At 44.1% G+C, this 25,203-nt stretch overlaps 1 protein-coding gene across 1 annotated transcript in view; it reads right to left on the bottom strand.

Annotated features, from left to right (window-relative positions):
* DIP2A (disco interacting protein 2 homolog A) overlaps positions 1-25,203 on the bottom strand; it is a 155,056-nt gene that overhangs the window by 43,334 nt on the left and 86,519 nt on the right. Inside the window, exons 15-24 of the mRNA XM_045032559.1 lie at positions 20,409-20,528; positions 18,849-18,963; positions 13,433-13,572; positions 7,647-7,783; positions 4,530-4,610; positions 3,873-4,000; positions 2,449-2,563; positions 1,108-1,309; positions 729-838; positions 525-605 (exon numbers count right to left, since the gene is read on the bottom strand). Of these exons, the coding sequence (XP_044888494.1) occupies positions 525-605; positions 729-838; positions 1,108-1,309; positions 2,449-2,563; positions 3,873-4,000; positions 4,530-4,610; positions 7,647-7,783; positions 13,433-13,572; positions 18,849-18,963; positions 20,409-20,528 (1,229 nt within the window). The remainder of the gene's footprint in view (positions 1-524; positions 606-728; positions 839-1,107; positions 1,310-2,448; positions 2,564-3,872; positions 4,001-4,529; positions 4,611-7,646; positions 7,784-13,432; positions 13,573-18,848; positions 18,964-20,408; positions 20,529-25,203) is intronic.

The following is a 25,203-nucleotide window of genomic DNA, read 5'->3' on the forward strand; positions in this document are numbered from 1 at the left end:
AGAACACTGTACACGGACACGTTCCATTGACTGTCAAACTGTCTCCAAAAGAGGTAGAGCCCACTGGCACTAGGGGAAGGGTCAGAGATGCCCCTGAACCCAAGAAAGCAGGAACAGAGACCTCCAACGTGTGCCCTGGATCCATGACCATCTTTCTTTTTCCTCCTCTGTCACAGCTCTGCCTTCTCGTACCATTCTACTCAAAGGGCAGTGAGAGTGAAACCACAAATGCCAGGCACGGTGTAGACTTCAAATCTGAGGGAAGCTGGACACGCAGCTGCTGCAGCTCTCTGAAACTAGACAGGATGTAGACTAGTGTTCTAGGGAGGGAGCAGACAGTATGAAAAAGCTAAAATACTGACCACGTGCATCCATTAATGTGTGCTGGAAACCGGAGGAGTCCCCCCAACATCAATAAAGTTTGGAGCATTTTAGGCTGTAACATGAGTCTGCCACTTCCCTTCTTCAAACCCAAATAATTTCATTCATTACTTGATCTGAAAATGAGACTAAGTGCGTCTCACCTTGGAATTCAGCAACAGAAAGAGAGGGTGATCCGGGGTTGTCTGGGCTCGCCACTGAAGAACATCCGCTAAGTACAGGAACTGAAACAGAAAGAAGACAGGACAGAAAACATTCAAACTCCCTTGAAACATACCATGCTCAGCTTCAGTAGGGTACTACAACAACTGCTACCCTTGGATACATTCAGAAAGACTCAGTGCTACCTTTCTTGCCTGGTCGTTATCCTCCAGCTGGGTAACATCTCTCCCTGAGGCTTGTGCAATTCTTTTTCCAGCAACAAGGTTGCCCACTATCATAGAAGCAGGACCAACATCTGGGTTAACAAAATGAGCAGATAACTCAGTTTAACAAAGCCAATCATAATTAAATAATAACGAATAATTAAGCATGCATATTACCATAAATAACGAATGCAATGTAATGTTAAAAAAATAAAAAAGGAAGATGAAAGGCTGAAACCAAACATCAGATCTGACAGAACAAATGTAACCTGGTAACACAGACTTTAACATGTTCAGTTACCAAGACAGCAACATTTAGAGAGAAACATGAAGGCTGAGCTACACACTCTGCTTTCGTTACCTGGCTGTTTTTGTCGAGGTTTAGGCAAGTTGGTAACACAGGTATGAGGACACATCAAAACATTGCAAGGGTGCAGAGCACCCTCTAGAAAGCGCTGTTTTGTTTCTGAAATATGAATTCCTCCAAGTGGCGCCTTCGGCAAGGTGTTCGCAGGAACCAAAGCAAGACAATACACACCCACTTGGTGAATGCTGTCAATTGCCTTGAGGGGGAAAAAAAGAATTAATTATGTACAGTGACATGGCACTTAGCTGGAACAAGAATTCTAAAGTAATTTATATCATCACAAATTTTACTTGCACCATAATTTGCAAATAAAGGGTCCAATTCTGCACTCACTGAATTCACAGAAGTTGTGCCATGACTTCAATGGGAGCAGGAGCAGATCCATATTTCTGCCGTGCAGTCAAGCCCAACACTGATGAGGGAAGTTACTAAAATGTGGGTGATAAGTGCGGAAAGGTCATGAAGGCCAAAACCGTGTCACAGTGTACTTAGCGTGTCTGGTGCAACCACAGAGACACAGTAGAATGTGAACCACAAGAAGATATAGCGGGGAAACATTTAGCTGCTTAACACTCACTATGTGCTTCAGCTTGGAACCACGCAGAACAACAGAAATGGGTCATACTTGTGTTTCTATGAATGACATCCTTACCATTACCAAGTAAAATGGTAATGAAAGACTTAAAATCCTATGAATTTAGAGAGACCATTGTCTCTTTAGTCCTACACAGCTTTCCCCTCGGCTTAAGAGGCATCTCTCTTTACATTGTTCTCTTCAGTCCTACCCTCCCTCATACTTCATTTTCTGATTCCTCGGCCATACCTGCTCTTTCAGTTATTGCACCCTGCCACCTCCTTAGAAGTGACTGGCTACTTCAGAAATACCTGACTACTGGACAAAGTGACCAAAAGTAGCTGTTCAATTTAGGGGCATACGGGAGACATGGTGCACTCCCAAATCTCACATGCTACTAACAAACATTCTAAAATAGAAGTCTGCTTTTGATATTTTGTATAAGTTCAACATTAAGTTATTTCAGAATCAAACAGACCAAAGGACATTGGCAAAAATAAAGACTAACGAATTACAAATTGAACTATCTTCTGCAAGATTTGAAAATTCCAATCAAAATGAACTGCAGAAATCTGATTTTGCTCTTGAAAAAAATTCCATTAGCTAACACCCTAGAAACGCAGTCAGAAGTGAGCTTATCAGAGGTTTCTTTGGCCAGTTTGAAGGTAAGGTTGTTTATATAGAAAACAGAAGCTCTGATATTCTCATTTGATACATTAGCCTTATTCACCCAAAAAAGGAGAAAGGACAGATCTGACTACCTGTAGAACCCTGCTCATCCACTGAAAACTATCCTCCTCTGATGCATCAGGGCGCTGCTCTGCCACAAGCACTATTCGATCATCATGCAAAACGGTCACAGAAAACACTGCTATCCTAGAACACAAAGGACAGAAGAATGCTAGGACTAGAAAAGATGCAACGTATAATGAACACAGCATGGTTTATTACAATATGGATGGCTGTAACTCCTGTGGAACTGTTTTCACAGACACAAACATTATTTATGCCAGATCACCACAAAATCACTCACAACTTGAGGACAAGAGGAAGTTTATTTTAATTTTCTTTTCTCAGATTTGAGAGAATTTGCACTTCACTACTATGTTTCACGTGTTATTACAAGCAGGCTTCAACACATACCGGAGCTGTGCAAACTTTCACTATATAACTTTGTCATGCACACTGACTCTAACCTACAACATCTAACTACTGAATCTCTCTCCAAAGGAGGTGGACAACTCTGCCAGATTAAAAGGTGGCATGTCTAGCTGTATATCTGGACTGATAGCTAGAAACCTGCTTCCTTTGTGGGCCAAACTGGCTTTGAACCCAGGTCGGCAGTGGGGAAAAAACTAGCAATACCTTGACAAGCTGGGAGCCAATTTGAAAATGATGCTTGAATTGATGGAAGTGACACATTTATGAGGAAACAATACACTTTTGTTGTAGGTTCAACAAGTAACTCAACAGCAATTCCTCATGCCACACTGCCACAGCTGCAATCCCAGGAGACACGTGAGCTGAATGCCCCTCTACGTAAGAGCGAGAAGTTGGGCACTGTAGTATTACTTTTGAGGGTCCTTCAGAGGCCCCAAACAGCCAGCTTGTTCTTCTCAGGGCACGTTGCCAGGTGCATCTATTAGCATGAGCAGCTGCGGGAGGGAGCTGTCTGGTAGGGTTAGATCTGTTAGGGGGAAGGGAACTTGTGTTCTGGGTTTTCTAGGGATCTCAGTTCTGCAGGCTCTTGGGGTGAAGCTGCTGCTTAATTTTATTTGTCTTGTGTTAGGGGGTCTAGAGCTCCGGATAGGCATCCACATTTATTTTTTTAGAAATCAAAATAAAATAAATATACAGATGATGCAAAACTGAACAAAGAAGTATTGTAAAGTTTTAAGCAGAAACTTAAACACGGAGAGAAGAGGTCAGTAAGACTAATGATTTCACCAGGTCAAGGCAATTTAAACAATTTAGAATCAGTTTACATAAATTAGGTTTCATGCTGTATTCTAGCAGGGGAAGCCACACTTTCATATTCACACTCACAGGGTGGCATCTTGCCCCCAAAGCAAAGTTCAGTGCAGAACTTTCCCCAACCTGGAAAGCACTCAAAGGCTGGATGAGCAGAGGATAAATACACAAGAATACAATGTTAGGGAATAAGTTCCTCTCTCAAAATATTCACCTTCCTCTGTAGACAAACTTCATTGGTTCTACTGCCAGTGCTGTGGCCACTACATCATCAGCGTTGTGTTTGCGAATGTTCACCACCATCAGGCCATCTAGTTTTCCCACCACGAATACCAAACTGTCCTGAAAAGACAACAGGCCAAAAAAACAGAAAAGCCACACAAAATGCAAACTCAAGACTCCCAGCAATACAAGATCATTAACCCTAGAGATAAAAGAGTGACATTATATAGACTTATATGAGGAAAACAGACTCTCTCGATAGAGAATCCTGTTGAATGCAGCTGTGCTCACACAGAAGGAGGCGACTGGTTGCCAAAGCCAGCTACTCGATCCAAGATGTGCCCTTGCTCTATCAAATGAGTTCAGGGACATGATCCTGTCATTTGGCTTTGAAAACAGGAGAACTAGGAACCCATGATCCAACAGCTGGAGAAGATATCTGGAGGATACTCCCCTTGGGACAGCAATACTAACCTGACATTCCAGCCTTAGTTTCATTTGATCTGCACATTGTCGCACAAGATTATAGTTCAGTATTCCTGTTCTGTTTTCCTAAATCCTCCTATCTACTTCCTACTGCGTATTCTGTTAATTCAAGAGTGGATTCACTTCGTGGGCATTTGGAACAGTTTTGTCCATTCATACTTACGGGTCCAATAAAGCCAAGCAATCCTGTTCTTGTGAAGGGTTGATCTGAAACAGGCACCCCTGCTGCTGTCACTGGAATGGTCTGATAGAAGACAGAAGATAAAGTTCAGATACACACCACAGGTACTTCACTGTTTAACTGGTACTGTGAAGCTAAAACACATTCCCCTTCTGTTTCAGTGAAAATCTTTTATGATTAAACAAAGAATGAACTAGAGAGCGAGAGAGCATTTACTGTCTCCTGGCTGATGTGGTTGTAACTCGCGCGGTGAGGTAGGCAAGTACAATCCCTCCCCCACTGTAATAGAACAGGCACAACAGGAGCTGAGTGACTTGCCCAAGGTCACATTGCAAGTCCATGACAGAGCTGGAACATAACCCAAAACTGAGAACCAGAGTTTGTGCTTTAACCAGGTAAGTTTCACTAATAACTCCTCTTGTGTTGCCTCTGCTGGTTTCCTTACTGTTTCTGAGGACTACCCCACCTGGCCGGCCTGCCTCCTCACTGCTACGTGGCTGGATGTCCTGATGTTGGAAACCTCAGCGAGAACGCCCTCCAGAAACATAAGCAGGTTCAGGTATTGGGAGCTGGGAGGCTGGCTAGAAGATCTTTCCAGCAGTGAGGAAGATGGTCAGGACTCCTTGTATTCAAGAGTCCTGATGCATCGTTTCTGAAATAGAAAACCCTCCCTGATCCCATGATAGCATTTCCATCAATCATCTTATATTGGTGTCTGCAACAGCAGTGTCTGAGTGCCTCCCAAAAGTAAGAGGACAACAATGGTCACTTCCTTCCTTTTGTTTTTTGCTTTTTTGGGAATAGGCCTGTATACGTGAAAAAATTAGATTCAGATACTGCAGCAGTAAAGCCTGGGAAAGTGGTGGGTTCTGCGTTTCGCACCAAATGCAGTGAGGCTGACTGTTGTTCTTATTTCATCCTCTATTCAAACTGCCTCCAAGCCCTAAGGAACACAGTTTCATGTTTCAGAGTAGCAGCCGTGTCAGTCTGTATCTGCAAAAAGAACAGGAGTACTTGTGGCACCTTAGAGACTGACAAATTTATTTCAGCATGAGCTTCGGATGCAACCGAAGAAGTGAGCTGTAGTTCACGAAAGCTCATGCTGAAATAAATTTGTCAGTCTCTAAGGTGCCACAAGTACTCCTGTTCTTTTTACAGTTTCATGTATTATGCAGTTGCAGATTATTCAGTGTTCTAAGGATTACAGCAAGTAATCAAAATCTACTTTTATATAAAAACGGTGCGTATGGTTTTCAATACACTAGGCACACAAGCAATGTGGCAATATCTGAACAATAGTAGGATGCATGTGGGATATTATGATGTGGTATCAGAGATCTATGCGAATAATCACCCAACTTTATGCAATAATATCCTTGAAATGTCTTAATGTAACTTTACACGCTAATGCTGTGTTGACACAGAGGTGAGGTGATCATACATTGATTATGTACAGGATGCTAATATGAGCATGATATATAGAAAAAGATGATTGACTGCTAACGCTATTTCATAATTTGGTTAAAGGAAAAACAAGTTTCAGTTCTGATGCGTTATTGGAGTGGATGAAGAGAGGTGTATTTTGCCGTGGCTTTTATTTAATTAATCAAAACAGATGCTGTTGCAATGAACATGAGCATACCTGTTGTGATACCGGTCCAGAAAGGGTTACACCACTAGTAGGCTAACTGACTCAGATTCAACCTTTAGAGACATAGTAGTAGATAATGTTTGTGTTTTGTATGTGTCTACATATATGTTGTTAGAGGTTGACAATGTAACCTAATGGTTCCGGTCTGTCACTGTATTCTGTTAATGCAGAGATCAAAAGGAGATGTTGCGTTTAAATGAACTGTGAATGTAGTGATATCATTGTCTTCATTTCTCTTTGAAGTATATATTAAACTACCTGTAAATGGTGGGAGATAAGCAATTACCTTATGTTAATCCATGTAGCTAATTACCAGTGTTGCTTAGGAAATAGGAGGTTACTTCAAAGACACTATTCTTTACCCAAGGAACACCTGCTATCAAGAGACTGACAATAGTCTGCCAGGGATCTATAAAAACTATGAAGGCCCTGATCCTTTCATCTCAGATCTGCTTAAGCTTCATCAGGGAAGTTTGAGTTGCAAGACTGAGGTCTCCATTTCCATTCTGGATCACCCTGACATTGGGCATTGGACTATAACGTAATGAACGGATTCTGGAAAGCAGGGCCGGCTTTAGGCTGATTCCCCCCGAATTCAGGCCCCGTGCCCTAAAGAAGAGCGCCTAACTTTTTAATTTTTACTCACCCGGTGGTGGTTCGGGTCTTCAGCGGCACTTCGGCAGCGGGTCCTTCACTCGCTCTGGGTCTTCGGCAGCATTTTGGCGGTGGGTCCATCAGTGCCATGGAATACCCGGAGTGAGTGAAGGACCCGCTGCCGAAGAGCTGCCAAAGACCCGGACCGCTGCCAGGTATTCGAATCGGGCCCCGCAGTTCCTAAAGCCGGCCCTGCTGGAAAGTATCCTTTGCAACTCAAACTCACCATCTCTGCTATGAAACTGACCTAAGAACTCTCTTTGTATCTGTATGTATAATGATCTTTTAACCAATACTCTCATCTTTTTTAAATAAATTTTAGTTTAGTTGATAAGAAGTGACTGTAAGTGTGTATTTGGGTAAGAGCTGAAATATTCATTAACCTGGTGGGTAATGTGTCCAGTCCTTTGGGACTGGCAGAATGTTTTATGTGATGAAAAAGATTTTCAGTCATCATATTTGACTTGGTTGTCTGAGTGGGAGCTCAAGGCTGGGTTGCTTTAAGGGAGCTGTATTTCTGGTCTCTGTGTAGCCAGTAAGGTATTGTAGAAGATTCCCCAAGCCAGCACAAAACGGCTAAATATTAGAATAACCACCAGTTTTGGGGGATTGTCTGCCCCACTCTTTGCCGTTTGCCCCAACTGAGCAACCTCAGCATCCCCCTCTCCTCCCCAGTCACACCTGCAAAAAGAAACTGATACATAATTCTGCCTATCTCCTCACTAACTGAAATAATAAAAACATCTTTTGATCAAAGGTTATAAAGGGCATAAAAGTTATAGAAAGACACAAACCTCAAACACATTCTTGGTGATTCCAAGGAGACCATAGTATGCTGTCCCAGTTGCACCAGAATTCACACATATTTCACCAACTTCATCCGTTTTACATAGATAAGGAGTTCCATCCATCTTCACAACACACACATTGGCTAAAGTGGTAGAGCAAGAATGCAACGGTATTAACATCTATGTATATTTTGGTAAACTGGTAGACAGAAATTGGCTTGCTGCTAAACAAAGTAACATGATTAATTGAATTTCGATATTGAGCAGCTAAAGCAGAAACATTACATATAAAAAATGTGTCAAAGGAGGGTTTTGTTATAGAAATTTAAAAAGCATTTTGATAATCTGAGTAATGCAATCTCTGATTTATGTATTCTCTAGCTATGAAAACTACAAACTTTCAAATCTCTAATCTCCCCCCCCCCGCCCATTACATTATAGGCCTTACTACATAATACCACAACCTCTTAGCATTTGCTTTTGAACATGAAGGCCAAAATACTATAATCCAGGACAGTTGGTTAGGTGAATGAGGATTTATGTAGTATTAAAGATGACACATTTAGATAATACCAATTACAAATTAATAATTCCTTTTGATTTACTGTTGCACATTTCATATTTGGAGACATTAATTCCTTAAATTAAATATGTGACACATACAAATTAGAATGGAAACAAAAAACGATTAGGCCACTTTTATTCCCACTGCCAGTGTAGGATTGGTTCAATGAATTTTCTAGTACTTTGTCTAGTCTTCTTTCCAAGCATGCCAAGCTTCCCACAGCTGTTGAGATGCTCTTTTGTAATCGAACAGAACTCCCTTGACATGCTACCTAAAATTTCCTTTTCTCCACCAACTTCCATTACTTCATGCTACATCACCTGGTACCACCCTAAATAATCTTTCCTTTAGAGTTTGTTGTTATTTTCCATTCCTTAGATAAACTATGTTTAGCTGTTTTAATATTTCTTCATAAATCATCCCCTCTACTGCCTTATTCTTGTTGCTTTTCTATGAAGTCTCTTCAATTTTCTACACCATTCTGGTACTGAGGGCCACAGAACTCAATGCCAATTTCCTGTGTGGTCTCATTAAAGTTCTCTACAGTTCTCCTTCCTGCTCCAGGACACTTGTGTTTGAAAATCACAGCTCACACAGGCCTTTTTTGCAGCAATCAGTGACTCTCTTCCTCTGAGGCCACCCATGGGTCTCTCACGATTCTCTGCCTGTGCCAGCCTGCTGGGATTATTCTGCATTTCCCAATCCTTGGGAGAGTCACTATCTGACCGTGTCTGGGATGGGGCAGTACAAGATAACTCTCCAGCTGCGCAGGGGTGATGACGATGATAATAATGGAACTAGCCAGCTCACCTCACCACCTCAGATGCAGGGGAACGAAGACCAGGATGGGATGGCCTAGGTGGTCAGTAGAGCAGCTGGAACCCTACCCTCACCCCATCCTGTGTTATCCAAACTAGGGCCAGGATGTAGGCAGGGCTGCTGTCTCTTCAAGTGGGCTAACCAGCTCTCTGTTGAAAAAGGGAGCAAAACCACAGTATTTCTGTATCCTTCTGCTGGCTTGTTGGTTTCCAAAGCTGGATGCTCGTGACCAGAAGTGATATTGGGATAAGTAAATTGAAATTGCGTCCATCATTAACTCCGTGTGCTTGCATCTGTTACTGCTGCAGAGCCTCCTCTCCCCTGTCCCCACCTGCCCCCTGCAGCAGGGATTAGTGACTGACGACCCTCTGGAAGGTATTTCTGTTCTTCCCTCCCTCTCGCCTCCAACGTGGAAGCACTGTTAGTGTTGGCTGCTGCTGCAGGCTCCAGGAGGAAGTTTCATTCCTTGCAGGGCCCTTTCTCCCTGGGGCCTCCCTCCAGTCCCCAGGCTGAGCTGAGTCCAGCCCCTCGATAGCACAGGCTTGCTGTGCCCTTTTCTCCACTTGCGCAGGCTCCAGTTCTCCATTGCTTTGGGATCTCTGTAATCAGGGTGTGAAAGTGCTTCAAGCTGCATCTGTCTGAGCCAGCGTGTGGCCCTGAGGGGAGTGTTAACCAGGCCCAGGCCAGGGGCTGGGCAGCAGCACCCATCTGGGTGTGTAGATTCTTTTCTGGGCCTCTGAAAATTTGAAATAGGAAGCCAATTCCTTAACCCAAGTCCCTGCCCGGCCCCATTACACCTCGCTCGGAGCGCCCTGTGAAATCCTGTGTGTGGGCGGGGGGGGGTCACAACCCTTGGAGCTACTCACAGCGTTTCTTACGGACACACGAGCTCTGGACACTCTTGGCCCCAGAGCAGGCTGCTGCGTAGATGGGAAGGGACGTGACAAGAGCCAGGACAAATGATGGGTATGTCCACACAGCAACAGCTGTGAATGGTCTAGCACAGGTAACAGCAGCAGTGAAGACAGCAAAGCATGGGCTAGCGAGCCAGGTATGTACCCAAGGTCTGCACTGACACCCACACGGCGCTGCCTTCCCTGCTTCTGTGAGTCACACTAGCTGCATTCCAGCTAGCTCGGGCAGGCAAGCCTGTGCTCAGCTTCTCTCTCAATCTGTCGCAATTTTCCAATTCAGTCTTTGAACAGGAGTCTTGAGGGTCTTAGGCAGCACTTGCTTCTCCCACTGTCCAGTAAGTGCTGAGAGAGATCACTGAATAGAAACAGGAACATTCCCTCCCACACTGAATTTGTATAACTCAGCCGCCAAGCCTGGCCTGGTGCAGACAGAAACTAAAAAACTTTGGTGGCAACTCAGGAAATGTCAATCTTCAGGGGGCCTTTGCCCTTTGTCCCTGCCGGCCTGTACCTGAACTAGGAGACCCTTAATTCACCCTAATGAAACCGAGTGGGAACGATGAATGTGTCAGTTACCCACTAGTCTCCATCCTAATTTTAAATTGTCCACCAGAATGATCATCATCCATAAATAGGAACTTTGGATCTGTTTATATGATGGCATCTAGCAACCCCAATGAGGTAATACGGCAACCAAAGCTTTGACATAGGACAAAGTTTGAACTACTATAGTGACAGCTCACCAGTTGCTAGGCAGGATGTACACGTCTTTCCGAGCCCTGCGGGCGTGGACTAGAAAATTGGGAGTTTTAAAGTTACACAGACGTACAAACCATTAGCTTCAGGCTCAGCTATGCATAAACCCATTTTCAGATTAATAATCCTAATGAGTTCCAAATACAAGGCTGTTAAACAGACATTCACACTGAGAATTAGTGCTTTACTACTGCAGCAAAAAAAGTTCTTCAATTAATTCAAAAGTTATCTATAATACTTTCCTTAACAGTGATGCAGGTGAGAGTGCTGAGAATTAGACACACAGTGCAATGATCTATGCCCTATGGCCACACACAGATACCACAGTCTTCAGCTAGCCTGCATGCGTGACATGAGCAATAGCCTTGATTACCTTCCAAAAATGCATGCCTCTCTCTGTGGAGCAAGAGGACAATTCTATTGTCAGCAACGTTAAGTCTCACATATAGTCACCACACCTCTACTAAAAAGCACCACCACAAACAAGTGAGCAGATCTGATTCTAACCAGTAGAAGGTAGTGATACACACACATTAGTACAATACAATAGCCAACATAGGTCATTTGAGGACAAAATGACAGTGACAGATGCATGGTAGATGGGACAATTAAATATGTAGATATCAAACTCAATTAACTTCAAAAAGCTCATAAAACCAACCTCCCCTAAAGCTCTAAAATAGGATAATCACTATCAGAGGACATTCCAATAACCTTTTGTATTTGCTTGTTCAATACACTAAGCACCTGAAAAGTAAACTCTTTGCACAGACAAATAAGCTACATAATTTTCTGATGCAGCTATTCAAATGCTATTAAATAGATGTATGCTGAAATATGCCTTGTCCTTCTATGACACTGTCTATACTTGAGTCAATGGGAATATAGGAGTTGCTCAAATAAATTAATCTCCAATACCTCCGTCTGACAAGACAGACTAATGCATCAGTAATAGGCCCAGGTCCCTTCTAAATTAGGACATTTTAGCATTAAGACTGAACAGAGTAATTTCTCATGTTGGAGTGATGAGACGAAATTAGTTTTTGGCTGGAACTTGGCTGAGACTTCATATATATCCATTCAACCCAGCCCACTGCTTCTTAAACATCCAGACTTGCTATTAATGATCTGGATGATGGGATAGATTGCACCTTCAGCAAGTTCACGGATGACACTAAACTGTGGGGAGAGGTAGATACGCTGGAGGGTAGGGATAGGGTCCAGAGTGACCTGGACAAACTGGAGGATTGGGCCAAAAGAAATCTGATGTTGACAAATTGGAGAAAGTCCAGAGTACAGCAACAGAAATGATCGAAGGTTTAGAAAACCTGACCTATGAGAAAAAGGTTAAAAACTGGGCATGTTCAGTCTTGAGAAAAAAAGATTGAGGGAGGATGATAAGCATCTTCAAATACATTGAGGCCTGTTATACAGAGGACAGGGATCAATTGTTTTCCATGTCCACTGATGGTAGGACAAGAAGTAATCAGCTTAATCCGCACAAAGGCAGATTTAGGCTAGATATTAGGAAAAAACTTTCTAACAATAAGGTTAGTTAAAACCTGGAATGGGCTTCCAAGGAAGGTTTTGGAATCCCCATCACTGGCAATTGATAAGGTTACACAAACACCTGTCAGGGATGGTCTAGCTTTACTTGGTCCCGTTGCAGCGCAGAGGGTGCACTAAAGGACTCTGGAGGTCCCTTCCAGCCTCACATTTCCATGATTCTAGAGCCTGGATCTGTCAAACTTGGTAGGCTACCTACTTCCTTCCTCTTCTGAAACAGATTTTTCCTTTGGATTCTGCGGATATTCACACCTGCACCTATATTTAACTAGATCAGGCAAGGCAGAACTCAGTACTGTGAGGAACTCAAAGACCATATCGCTCAAATATCCTCTTATTTTCCCTTTTATGCAGGAACATTGCCAAAGACAGAAAGTATCAGTGACTTGCTCAAAGAGCTCGTATTTAAAGACAATTTTTAAAAAACCTATACTACTTTCTGAGAATCAAACGTCTCAGTTCTCAAAAGGACAGAGCTTGGGAGAAGTTTAAAACAACCTGTTAAACGGTTTACCTGCCATCAAGATAGAGAGATTTACCCATTCAGAAAACTGGACTGCAGAGCTCAGCAAATTCCACACTCAGACTGTGTGTTCCCATCATGACCACCAGTCAGGGCACTCTAGTCTTCCAAATGATTTGAAGCGAAGTACAGAGCTCTTTGCCCTAGACACTGACGGTTTGTTGGACATGATGAATATCCACGACTGAGGGTTTTAAATAGTCCATTCATTAAGCCAGTCAAACTTTTGCTTAAGCCACAAATAATTTTAGCTACTTGCAAATATGCTTTAAACCAACTGCCAAAATAAGGACAGTACAAAGAGGAACAATAATACCATCCTCAATCGGCAGAAGAAAGAACTGGAAGGATAAGACAAAACAGCAGCTAGAATCAAAAGCAACACCTCCTCCCATTCCAAACGAAGATCAGATTAAAATAGTTCCCTCGGGTACTCAAATTTTTAATATTTAATAGATACTTTCAGACTGCTCTTAAAATAGACTTTCAAGAATTAAAGCACACTTGCTAAGGCAGCGGGCTGTACAGCTGTAAAGCCATTTTCATCCAGGACAGAGTTCTACTTCTTTGATCAAGCCAAAATACACAGCAACATCATCAGAAATTCAGTGGACTTCTCTTAAATATACATGAAGTATAATCGTCCTACCTCCAGGCATAACCTGACCAACATCCTGTACAGTGAGTACTGACAGTTTTTCTTCTGTATCCACTCTAATCACGTTGTAACTCAAACAATTCATAGACAGCACTGCTTTCCCAGGGGGTGGCCCACCCAAATCTGGAGGTCTGAAAAACAAAGTAAAATATCAAACCAACAATGACACTGGGAATACCTCAATGGCAACACATTCAACAAAGCAGCCCTGTGCAATTCTGTCAGGGAAGAAAGTGTGTGGTAAGTCTAACCATGGTGGCCATATCAATAAGGAGACCAACTGAAGCTGGGCTCTAATTGATATTATTTACAGTACTTCATCTACCACAGACCAAAAACCTTTTAGTGGTGTGGTCTAGTGGATACAGCACTTGACCAGGACTCAGGAGACCGGGACTTGGTTCCTGGTTCTGTCACTGGCTGTGTGACCTTGGGCAAGTTGCTTCACCCTGTGCCTCAGTTTCCCCATCTGTAAAACGGGGATAATTATATTGACCTCTATTTGTAAAGTGCAATGAGATCTAGAGATGAAATGCACCATGTAAGGTCTAGGTGGTGGTGGTAACATTTTAATACGGAAGGAAGCCCTGTGATCTTTTCTCTCTACTTATCTGTCTAGTGTTTGCACCCTGTAATGTGTGCTCCTATTTAAATGCTGGTGTAATTCTTTAGTATGGGTCCTGTCATTGTGGGGAGAGGAGGATGTAAAACCATTAGTTCTCTAACCAAATGGGCAATCTCCCACGGGAAGATAAACTGAAGCCAGTCTCGACTTTTGGAGGAATGCATTCAGTTGCGTGCACACTCTGAGTACAGCTCGCTGGAGACTGCCAATTGCATTGTGAGACAAATTTCAAGGTTTTGAAATCTGTTCTTATTCCATATTGGAACAAACCCAAAACCTTTTGAACGTTTTTGCAAAATGGAACAGCATCGAACCATCTGTTTTCCAGATCAAGAAGGTTAAGTTTTCAATTCAGGGGTTTCCCTCACTCACTGGAGACTGAGCCCTTAACCTCAGAAACCTTCCCAACTAAAACTTCATTGAAATAGATACACTGTTTTCTTGAAAAGTATTTTGACAAAAAAATTGTCAAATAGGTTCCTATCTGTGACCCTGCTGAAGTATCACATCAGTTTTCACTGACTACAAAATTGTTATTTTCCCTTCCCTAAAAGTGATCCTCAGAGCCCTTTGGATTCCCAATGGTATTTTTTAGATTGTTAAACTTTTTTTATTGTTTTTAAATTACTCATGTTAAATAGATGTTAACATTTTGGAGACAGGAAGCCATTTAGCTAAAGACCCAATAGCCTCATTCCTTCAATTAAGGTTATTACAGAGCTCACACAACATCCTGGAGACCTCCTACAAAACCAGGGAAGATCAGACTTGACACTACTGAAATTTCTGAAGCAGACAAAACCAAAAAAACCTCAGTTAGATCATCTGTATTCATCATAAAGCTGGGGGAAAGGGCACAAGGCCAATTTGACAGGTGATCTTTAAAAGGAAATACTGAGCAAGCCTCAGGTGAGCCTCGCTAATTTGTGTCTTTTGGGTAACCGGGAGTTGTACTGTGCTTGTCTTTCTGCCCCACCCCCGATCTGAACAGAAGAGGTTACTCACCTTGTGCAGAGAGATGTCTCTCTGTGGGTGCTACACTCCAGGTGCACATGCACCTCTCAAGCCTTTGACCAGAGATTTTCAGTTAGCAGTGTCCGTTTGGCCCGCGCATGTACCCTATGGTTCCTTGTGCTGGGTTACCTGCCTGTTCACCCATGGGCGGAATAGTGGCAGATGTCTGCCACACTGTCGTAGCTAGATCTAGTAGTGTCTCGTTAATGGGCAATGGCACCCTGGCGGGTGTTGCTGACTGCAGGACGTCCAACAGTTTGTGTTGAGAGTCCTGGACTCCTTCATGTGGAATCTGAAGAGCATCAGCTACCCTCTTTATGAGGCCTTGAAATTGCTGCAAATTACCAATCATGGAAGATGGCAGAGGCATAACAGCTTCACCCAGAAATGAGGATGAAATAGGTGCTTGAGCGGTGGCGTCCTTACCCTCCCTGGCCACCTGCTCCTCAAACATCTCTGCCTGCGGGGGCGCTGCGGGGAGGAGAGGGCCGTACAACTCTAGTCTCCAGATAATATGGTATCAGTGGTCTGGCAAATTGTTGTCGATAGGCAGCCCGGGGTCCCAGTATGGCTGTGTGCGCGCGCGTGTGTGTGGGGGGGAGGAGAATACGGGAGAGAGGGTGGCATGCAGGGTTGATTCCACCACTCTTGATAATGATTCTGATTTTCCCTATGATTTCAGAGAATGGGCTCCTGAAAGGATATGTTGGAGAAACCAAAATAGAAATAAAGGAGACCAACTGGACGTCTTTCATCCACCTCCATCTTATCCAAAGGATACTCCTGGGGGAAGTGTGTGCCACTGCACATACACAGAATTTATGTCCCCTGCAGATTTATTTGCTTTACTGCAGAAAAATGACTGACAGGGAAGCAAAAAGAAGCTGCAAGAGCAGTCATGCACCACTCAATTAGCTGCATCCAGATCCCCACCTCACCAAGCCCCACTCTCCCAGCACCCATCTCCCTCTGCTGAGACCCCCACACCCAGACCCCTTTGCTGAGCCCCAACCACTTTCACCTGGAAGCCCCTGCACCTGGAAATGCCCCCAACAAATGAGCATCTGTGCATCCAGATCCCCCAACACCCAGACCTCCCACTGAGCTGCCTGCACCCAGATTGGCATTTTCTCCATGTCATTTTGGGCTGTATAAGTAGGGGCATGCCAGCAGATCGAGGGATGTGATCATTCCCCTCTATTCGACATTGGTGAGGCCTCATCTGGAGTACTGTGTCCAGTTTTGGGCCCCACACTAAAAGAAGGATGTGGAAAAATTGGAAAGAGTCCAGCGGAGGGCAACAGAAATGATTAGGGGGCTGGAACACATGACTTATGAGGAGAGGCTGAGGGAACTGGGATTGTTTAGTCTGCAGAAGAGAAGGATGAGAGGGGATTTGATAGCTGCTTTCAACTACCTGAAAGGGGGTTCCAAAGAGGAAGGATCTAGACTGTTCTCAGTGGTACCCGATGACAGAACAAGGAGTAATGGTCTCAAGTTGCAGTGGGGAAGGTTTAGGTTGGATATTAGGAAAAACTTTTTCACTCAGAGAGTGGTGAAGCACTGGAATGGGTTACGTAGGGAGGTGGTGGAATCTCCTTCCTTAGAGTCCTGTGGCACCTTATAGACTAACAGACGTTTTGCAGCATGAGCTTTCGTGGGTGAATACCCACTTCTTCGGATGCAAGTGGTGGAAATTTCCAGGGGCAGGTTTATATATGCAAGCAAGAAGCAAGCTAGAGATAACGAACTACCTCGTTATCTCTAGCTTGCTTCTTGCTTGCATATATAAACCTGCCCCTGGAAATTTCCACCACTTGCATCCGAAGAAGTGGGTATTCACCCACGAAAGCTCATGCTGCAAAACGTCTGTTAGTCTATAAGGTGCCACAGGATTCTTTGTTGCTTTTACAGATCCAGACTAACACGGCTACCCCTCTGATACTTCCTTAGAGGTTTTTAAGGTCAGGCTTGACAAAGCCCTGGCTGGGATGATTTAGTTGGGAATTGGTCCTGCTTTGAGCAGGGGGTTGGACTAGATGACCTCCTGAGGTCCCTTCCAACCCTGATATTCTATGAGATTGTCCCACACAGAATCCTCTCGCCTCACACCTGGATCCCCCCACACTGATCCCCTCCCCTTTCTGCCCAGTTTAGCCTGCCTGCCCCACACGTGGTGCAGAGGGGCAGAGCCCCAGGGTGTTTCTGGGGTAGGCCCAGGCCTTGTGCTGTGTCAGGGTCTGGTGCAGCCTCACCGCTAAGTCCATGTCCCCAGGGTACGGGGTGGGAACACTGGGGAAGCTGCAGGGTGATCTCCCACCTTCATGCAGCAAGTGGTATGTGCTCCTCACTGCCATGCTGGAGGCTCTGCATTTATTTATTGACAAATAAAACTTTCAGAATTTTGAAGAATTAAAAAAATATTGTGCTCAGAATTTTTAATTTTTTGGCACAGAATGCCCTCAAGAGAAAAAGGAGAAGCACCTGGAGAAAATGGTAGAGTACTGTGGTACTGGATAGTTGTAATCCAGAGATTGGGGCCTCAGTACAGAGAGACACTCTGTACCCAGGGGGAGCAGGGACTCTGGGTCATCTGTTATAGAGAAATCCTGAGCATATCTGAACTCCTGTGGTACTGAATAGGGGATCGATACTGATGCAGTAGCCAATACCATAGTCACCGAAGCCAACAGCCACTGAAGTAGACACTGATGGTGTCTGGTGCCATTGCTTGCTTGGTGCCAAGGACACCGCATGCCTGGGTACTGACAGCTGGCTGAACGCATAGGTACTGATGGCTGGGTTGAACTCAATGGAGCCAGTCCCAGGTGTCTATACTTGCCCTCTTTGCTGCTAGAAGGTACTTAGGTCCTGCCAGAGCCACGTGTCTCATTCATGCTCTGGGACTTTACGGCCCCGCTGGTACCAGAGGAGGAGTCCTTTGACTCAATGGTACCGAGTCAAGAGGTTGAGGCTTTGGAGATGGTAGATCTCACCAAGGTCCTGGTCTTTTTTGAAGATGGCACCTTAAGGTGACACTCCATGCTCCTCTTTTTGGAAGCCTTCCCTGAGGCGTCCAAAGTTTTCCCTATCTTAGGGGAAGCCTCTGCCGACTTAGCTCTGGATCTGTCCAGAGACAGATGTACAGGGGGGTGTCTCCTAACTTGGCTCAGAAGTTGGTCTGTGATTAGCAGTCTGAGTTTAATCTCTGGGTTTTTTTGCCCTGGGCTTGAGGGCTCTGCAAAAGTTGCACTTTTTAGAGATGTGGGACTCCCCCAAGTAATGGACACACTCAGAGTGGCCATCGTTTACAGGGATAGCCTCTTGGCAGGAAAGGCAACATTTGAAACCTGGTGAGCCAAAGAAAAGAATAAGTCTCCCCAAGGGGAAAGAGGAATCAAACAATCCTCTCACTACTTATCTAACTATAACTATAGCAACTAACTACAGAAACTATTTAAACCACTGTTGAAAGACTAGAAAAGCTGAGACATGCTCAAGGCAGACACACTAGTGTTCCATCTCAAACTGAGGCAGTTGAGAAGGAACTGAGAATGGTTTGCACCACAGCCCCATAAGGCCTCGGTATCTGGCACCAGGAGGACCAGGGCACATGTGCGGGATGGACAGACACTGCTAACTGAAAAATCTCTGAGCAAGGCCATGAGCACTTGAAGTGGAGTTCCCATGGGGACACTACTTGAAGAAGAGCATACATTTAACACCTAAGCAAAAGGTATTTAGTTAAATTCTCACTAAATATAATACCTGCGAATAGCAACAGTTAATGCCTCTGAAGAACTGGCACAGGGACAGATAACTTCTGGTCTCAAACCTCTGGACTGAAATACGTTGAGGAATGCATCACAGGAAGATATTGACCCTAAATACAATAAATCACAAAACGTGAAAAGCATGCGTGATTCTTGCAAGGAGAGGTAATACTGAAAAAAATTCATTTTGCCCTAATAGAATTTCCATATTTATTTTTACCTGTGATTTAGCTGTAGAATATTCAAGTGTCCTCACACCACATTTAATCAAGTCATACTTTTGACAGATTATTCTTTCGAGAACAGCATACCCCATTAGCATTTAGGATTTTGTGCGGCTCTGCTGCCTAACAGTCATGCCCAGATATTCACAGGTAGTTAGTTATTGCTGCACTCGGCAGTTCAATGCCTAACCAATTTAAGAGTCTACATCCCATTTTCAAAAGGGCTTTTGGCACTTAGGACCCTAAAACCTATAGACTATTGATGGAATTTTGGCTCCTAAGTGCCTAAAGCCCTTTTGAAAATGAGAATTAGACTCCTAAATCTGTTAGATATTGCATTGCTGAGCACAACCATTCAGTTCCTTTAAAATATGGTCCTTAATGATAAACAACTCATTCACAAAGTGAAATCATAGTGGAGAAACTCTCCCTGCAAAGGCAAAGTTAAAAATCATGGAATTCTGCAGGGGATCTAGTAAAGGTATAAATGATCAGTCATTAAAATTCTGAAAATTGCCTCTTCTAAAGTTTCCTGTAGATATCACGTGTATGCATCCTGGTCTCATCTTCTAAAAATCATTACATGACTCTGAAAAGCTCCATTTGTGTTCAGAACTCTATGTCAGATCCATGTGAAAAAATGACACATGGGCCCTGAGCTTTTTTATTTTAAATTCCGTTGTATTGTCGCAGGGAAAATTTTCCAGCTAGTACACTTCAAAGTTCATGTTACATTTGTAAGATGGTTCAAGTCATTCTGTATTGCTCTTGGGCCTTATACTACCATCACGCCTCAATCACTGAGAAATGCACTACTGAGTTGTGTGTGATTGTTTGAGTATTAATGGATGGTAAGAACAGTATTGTAGGTAGTTCTGTGGGTACAATTTTCAACATTTTATTACAGAATAAATGACCTAATGCTCTAAGCATCAGGTCTGAAATATCTAAACTCTTTGGAACCACACATTTAATCCTCACAAGATCAGTTCAGCCTTTCCTCCTTCCACAATAAATAAATTGACTTCCATACACCATATCATTTCTGTGAGATCTTTCAGCTATTTCATTCCTGGCCGCTCTCTGTAGATGTTAGAGATCTCTTGGAACTCTTTATGAGAGCCGAGTTTTTCCCCTGATGTCCTTGGTCAAGAACTGTCCCACCCTGCTCAGTTTTGCTGTCGATCAGCTGTTCTCCTGGCTGCTGAGCTCCCACACTAAGGTTTGCTCACTGTCGGTGAGGCAGGCACTGTAAATAACTTGCAATGTGCTTCCATACACCTGGGGTTGAAAGAGGCTATAGACATATAAAATATTATCCCCATACTTACATGGATTAGCTCCATCTGCCACTATCAGCATTCGTAAAGAGCTGAGGTTGACATCTCTTTGATCCCGCTGAGCCAAAAGCGACCAGTGCATATCACGTGATTTTACTACAGCTACACGGGCTGAAAGTAAAAAAATATATATATATATATTAAACCAAAGTAATTATTTTAAATAGGCCATGTGTGGGGGGAACACACTGGACATATCACATGTCCTGTTAGGAGGGAGCTAAGCCTTGCCCATCATGCATCCAGAAATATTTCTATAAAAAAATTATTTGCTATGTAACTAAACTGTGAAAAAGTGAAGTTGGTTGAACTGCCAACAGCACTTCCTGATCAGACCATCTTTTGAGGAGCCAGTTGTTGAGGTAGGGAAAAACTGTTATTCCTAAATAACGGAGGTAGGTGGCTACAAACACCATGATGTTTGAGAAAAACCCATGAGACAGAAGAAAGCCGAAGGGTAGAATCCCGTACTGGTAGGGATCATGCTCAAGTTGCAAAATGAAGAATTTTTTTGTGAGAGGGATGAATTGCTACCTGGAAGTATGCATCTTTGAGGTTGAGAGTCACCAACCAGTCCCCAGACTCCAGAGAGGAAATTATAGCTGCTAGGGGCTCCATTCTGAATTTCAGATGTCTGACTTACTTGTTCAATTGTCTGAGATCTAGTATTGGCCTCCAACCTTCGTCTTTCTTGGGTATCAGAAAATACCTTGAATAGTGTTGAACTGGTTCTATGGCCTCTAGACTTAGGAGTGATGTGATCTCCTGTTTCAGGATCTGATCGTGAGAGAGGTCTCTAAAGAGGGATGGGGAAGTGGAGGCCGATTGGAGGCAAACTGGATCATATAACCAGAAGTAATGGCCTCCATTGTCTGATGTTATAGGCTCCCACATGTGTTTGGGGGGAGTGGGGGGTGGAGAGAGTCCAAACTGAGAAAAGGGATGGAATGGTGAAGTTAAGAAATCCTGACTATTGGGTGGTTCAGACTCTTGACCAAACCACCAAAACTGGTGTTTGGAAGACGTTAATGGCGGGGATGAAGCAGCTGAGGTAATGGTTTTCTTTTTAGAAAATCTTAACCTCTTAGCTGGTGGTTCAGATGGTCTATGAAAGGTAGAAAATTGAGCAGGATGGTATCTTTGTACTGACTGAGACCTCCGAGTTCCTTTTTATTTGCAGGCATGTATATCCCCAAGGATCTAAGTATAGCCCTAGAGTCCGTTAGGGTATTAAGTAAATCACCTGTGGAGTCCACAAAGAGCTCATAGCCATTCGATTGTACCTCCCACAGGAAACCAGACAACTGATGCCAGAAGCTCATCTTGTCACTACTGTGGGGTCGGCCACATGAAGTGAAGCCTGCAAAGACATCTTTGCCAAGTGCTTCCCCCCCCTTCTTCTGGCACTAAACTGATCTTGGTGTTCCAGTGGTGAATGGTCAATACAAGCACTGAACTTCTCATAATTCAGGTGATCATATTTCAACATCAGCACCTGGTGAGTCACAATCCCGAACTGTAATGTGCCAAAGAGTTGCTTTTATGACCAAAATGCTACTGGGTCTGGCCCACATTGCTGTTGAAGTCGACGCAAGTTATGTTGCTCAGGGTTGTGGAAAAAAAAAAATCACTCCCCTGAGTGACATAGCTTACACTGAATGAATGCGGTGCCTACACGGCGCTATGCTGGTGGGAGACGCTCTCCTGCCAACTTACCTTCCGCCTCTCGGGAGGGTGAAGTACTGAAGTTGATGGGAGAGCGCTCTGCCATCGACTTATTGCATCTTCACCAGACCCACTAAACAGACACTGCTGCATCGATTGCAGCGGCACCGATTTAGTGTGCCAGTATAGACAAGTCCCTGGGTCCTTGTAATATGCGGCAGTTTTAGGTATATACAGTCTCCCATTTTCATTAAGTGCATCCACAGAATTTGGTATCAGCGGTGAGAAACAAAAACTCAGAATCCCTTTCTGGATGTAGTATTTTTAACTGCATGCTTGCAAATAGAAGGTGCCATTATTGGAATTTGCCAGATGATGCTAGTTGGCCCAAGGATAGGTTCATTAATTAGCAGTGCTACCTGTGCTGAAGTAGAAATATGCAATATGTCCAGAAACTTGTGGTGGACTTCTTCCAGTGGAATCTGAAGCATGTCTGAGACCCACTTCATCAGGTCTTGGAACTGCAGGAAGTCATCAGGTAGTGACGGCATTACTGCCTCATCAGGAGATGAAGAAGGGATATTTGTAAGGGGGCAGGTTACGTCCTCACCCGTCCTTGCCTTGTACGCCTCAGAGGTCGTCTTTGCTGATTCAGAGAGCAGGGGAGGGAGGAAGGTACCAGAGAATAAGATCTCCGATATTCCTTATGAGACTGAATTGGGACCCCTCAAAAATGCTGGCAGTATGTTTCCCATGGGCACCAATAAGGCCAATGAGGAAGACAATAAGCCCTGGAGGAAAGGTAGCCATCATTGGTCATCCCAAGTATTAACAGTCAGAGGTCATGTATCCTGCCTTCCTTGCATCTGCAGAGGAGAACAACGTCTCAAGTATACTGGAGCCTTGAACTGAAAGCTGCAAGCCTGAGTCGGAATGCACTTCCACATATTGTACAGGAGGTGACAACCCTACTTCCTGAATGGGAGAAGTCGGGGAAGCGGTGGGTCTCAATACAACATACATGGTCGGTGAAACAGCAGATCTCAGTACTGACAGGTGTGCAGAAGTTACAAAGAGAGGAGACTCAGGCTCATTTAGTGCTGTGATGTCTTTAGGTACCAGAACTCCTCCAGTACCAGGAGCACAATAGAACTCGGTAAAGGAACCTAGGTTGTTCCCGATGTCACTGTCCTAGGGCACCTCAAATTCCAGTGAGACTGCTCTTACTATCGTGGGCTGTGATGGTACCCATAGTAGTTGTCTTTGGCACTGTGCCCTTTACCAATGAGGTATGGAATTCAGATGAAGCCTCAGAGTGTGCTTCAGGGTACCCGAAGTACTTGGAACCTCACTAGCACTGCTCTTGGGGCCTGAGGTCTCAGTGACCAAATTTTCTCCATTGTGCTCCTCTTAACCCCTTCTCCTTCGACTTTGAGTGGGAAGCCCTCTGTTGCATCGCAGAGGAGCATGGACAGAGTCTGACAACCCATGTGATCATAAGCAGAGAGTTCTTTATTCATTTCCAGCATGCTCTTATATCCCATTATGGCAAGCAATCAGACAGTTGCTAATTGGTTAATTAAATATACACAGCCGCAGCTGTAACCCCATCCTAATTAACATCCTACACACCTGTTTGACTTATCATCCTATTTACAGTTAGCTGGCCGATGAGAGCGCGCCCAAGGCCAGCCCTTTATACACAGTTCCCAGCGTTATCGGCTCGTCCCAGAAGCCTAAACAATCTCAGCATTTCACATTCTATTCCCAACAGCCCTCGGCACCGCCGGAGCAGTTACAGATACATCACTCATGGAGAGCGTTGGAGACTGGGGTCTTGACGCTGCCTTCACCTTGGAAGCTCTAGGTGACCATGATCGCAATATAGATGGGGCACTGTTCAGGGGGTTCTCCAGGTCCGAAACCAGTCTGAAGGCTTGCTCCACCATTATGAGTCTATACTTCATTTCCTGTTTTTGTGGGATTTTCCCTTAAAAGGAGTGCAAATCTTGCACTTGCTGGGGTTATGCGAGTCTCTCAAGCAACGAACACACTGAGAATGCCCATCGCTGACAGGAATTGGTTCTCAGCAACTTTTAAAACCTGGCATTCCAGATACAACAAAAAAAACCCTGACCCCTCAAAAAACAACAAAAAGATAGATTTTTTTCTTAAAAAAAAACACACAGGACCAACAGTTCCAACAATTATAAAATACTAAGAACCTTATGTAGTAGGAACAGCAAAGAATCCTGTGGCACCTTATAGACTAACAGACGTTTTGCAGCATGAGCTTTCGTGGGAGAATACCAACTTCTTCGGATGCTCATGCTGCAAAATGTCTGTTAGTCTATAAGGTGCCACAGGATTCTTTGCTGCTTCTACAGAACCAGACTAACACGGCTACCCCTCTGATACATGTAGTAGGAAGAGAGCCTGGGACATAAGTCCTCGTATCAGCGGCCTGATACAAGGCCTGAGGCCTGAACTAAAGTAATGGTCAAAACTTGCTAATATAAAGCAACGTTAAATTGTGAAGAAGAGGTAGACCCTGCTCACAGAATCTGGCAAGAACAAGGTTGATGTGGCAGAAACCCATATTTCTAAGTAGTGCTAGGCATAAGTACATATACAGAAACACATTCCAGAAGGGTGGTACCAGAACACCGATACCAGCACATTCCCCAAAGATAACAAACACAGACCCATCCGAAAGAGAAGGTCAGGATGACAGCACGATGGATAAAAATGTTTTGATCAAACCATTAGGCACAAGGTAATGGGTGGCGGTTAGCCACATCAGAGGGTAGCACCTAACTACGTCAGAAGGGTGATACGTAATTTGTTTGTACTGGTGTATAAAGAGGCATCTCAGAGGGAGTGTCTTTGTCCAGCTAAGGGGGCAGTGGAAAGTCCTGCCACTGACTGAGCTGCGGCCACTGTCACGGGCATACATGTCTCAGCGTATCTGTAACCACTGAGCCGGGGTATTAGCACCATGCTTCGTTGGCAATAAACCTGTCCGGGTGCCTTCGCTATTAACGAAGTCTGGTGGTCTTATTGGGCAGTTTGATCAAGCCGGTATCAAGCAGAGTAGCCCAGGGGTCGGTCCTGGGGCCAG

Source organism: Mauremys mutica, chromosome 10 (genome assembly GCF_020497125.1).
Source record: "Mauremys mutica isolate MM-2020 ecotype Southern chromosome 10, ASM2049712v1, whole genome shotgun sequence".
NCBI classification, from domain to species: Eukaryota; Metazoa; Chordata; order Testudines; family Geoemydidae; genus Mauremys; species Mauremys mutica.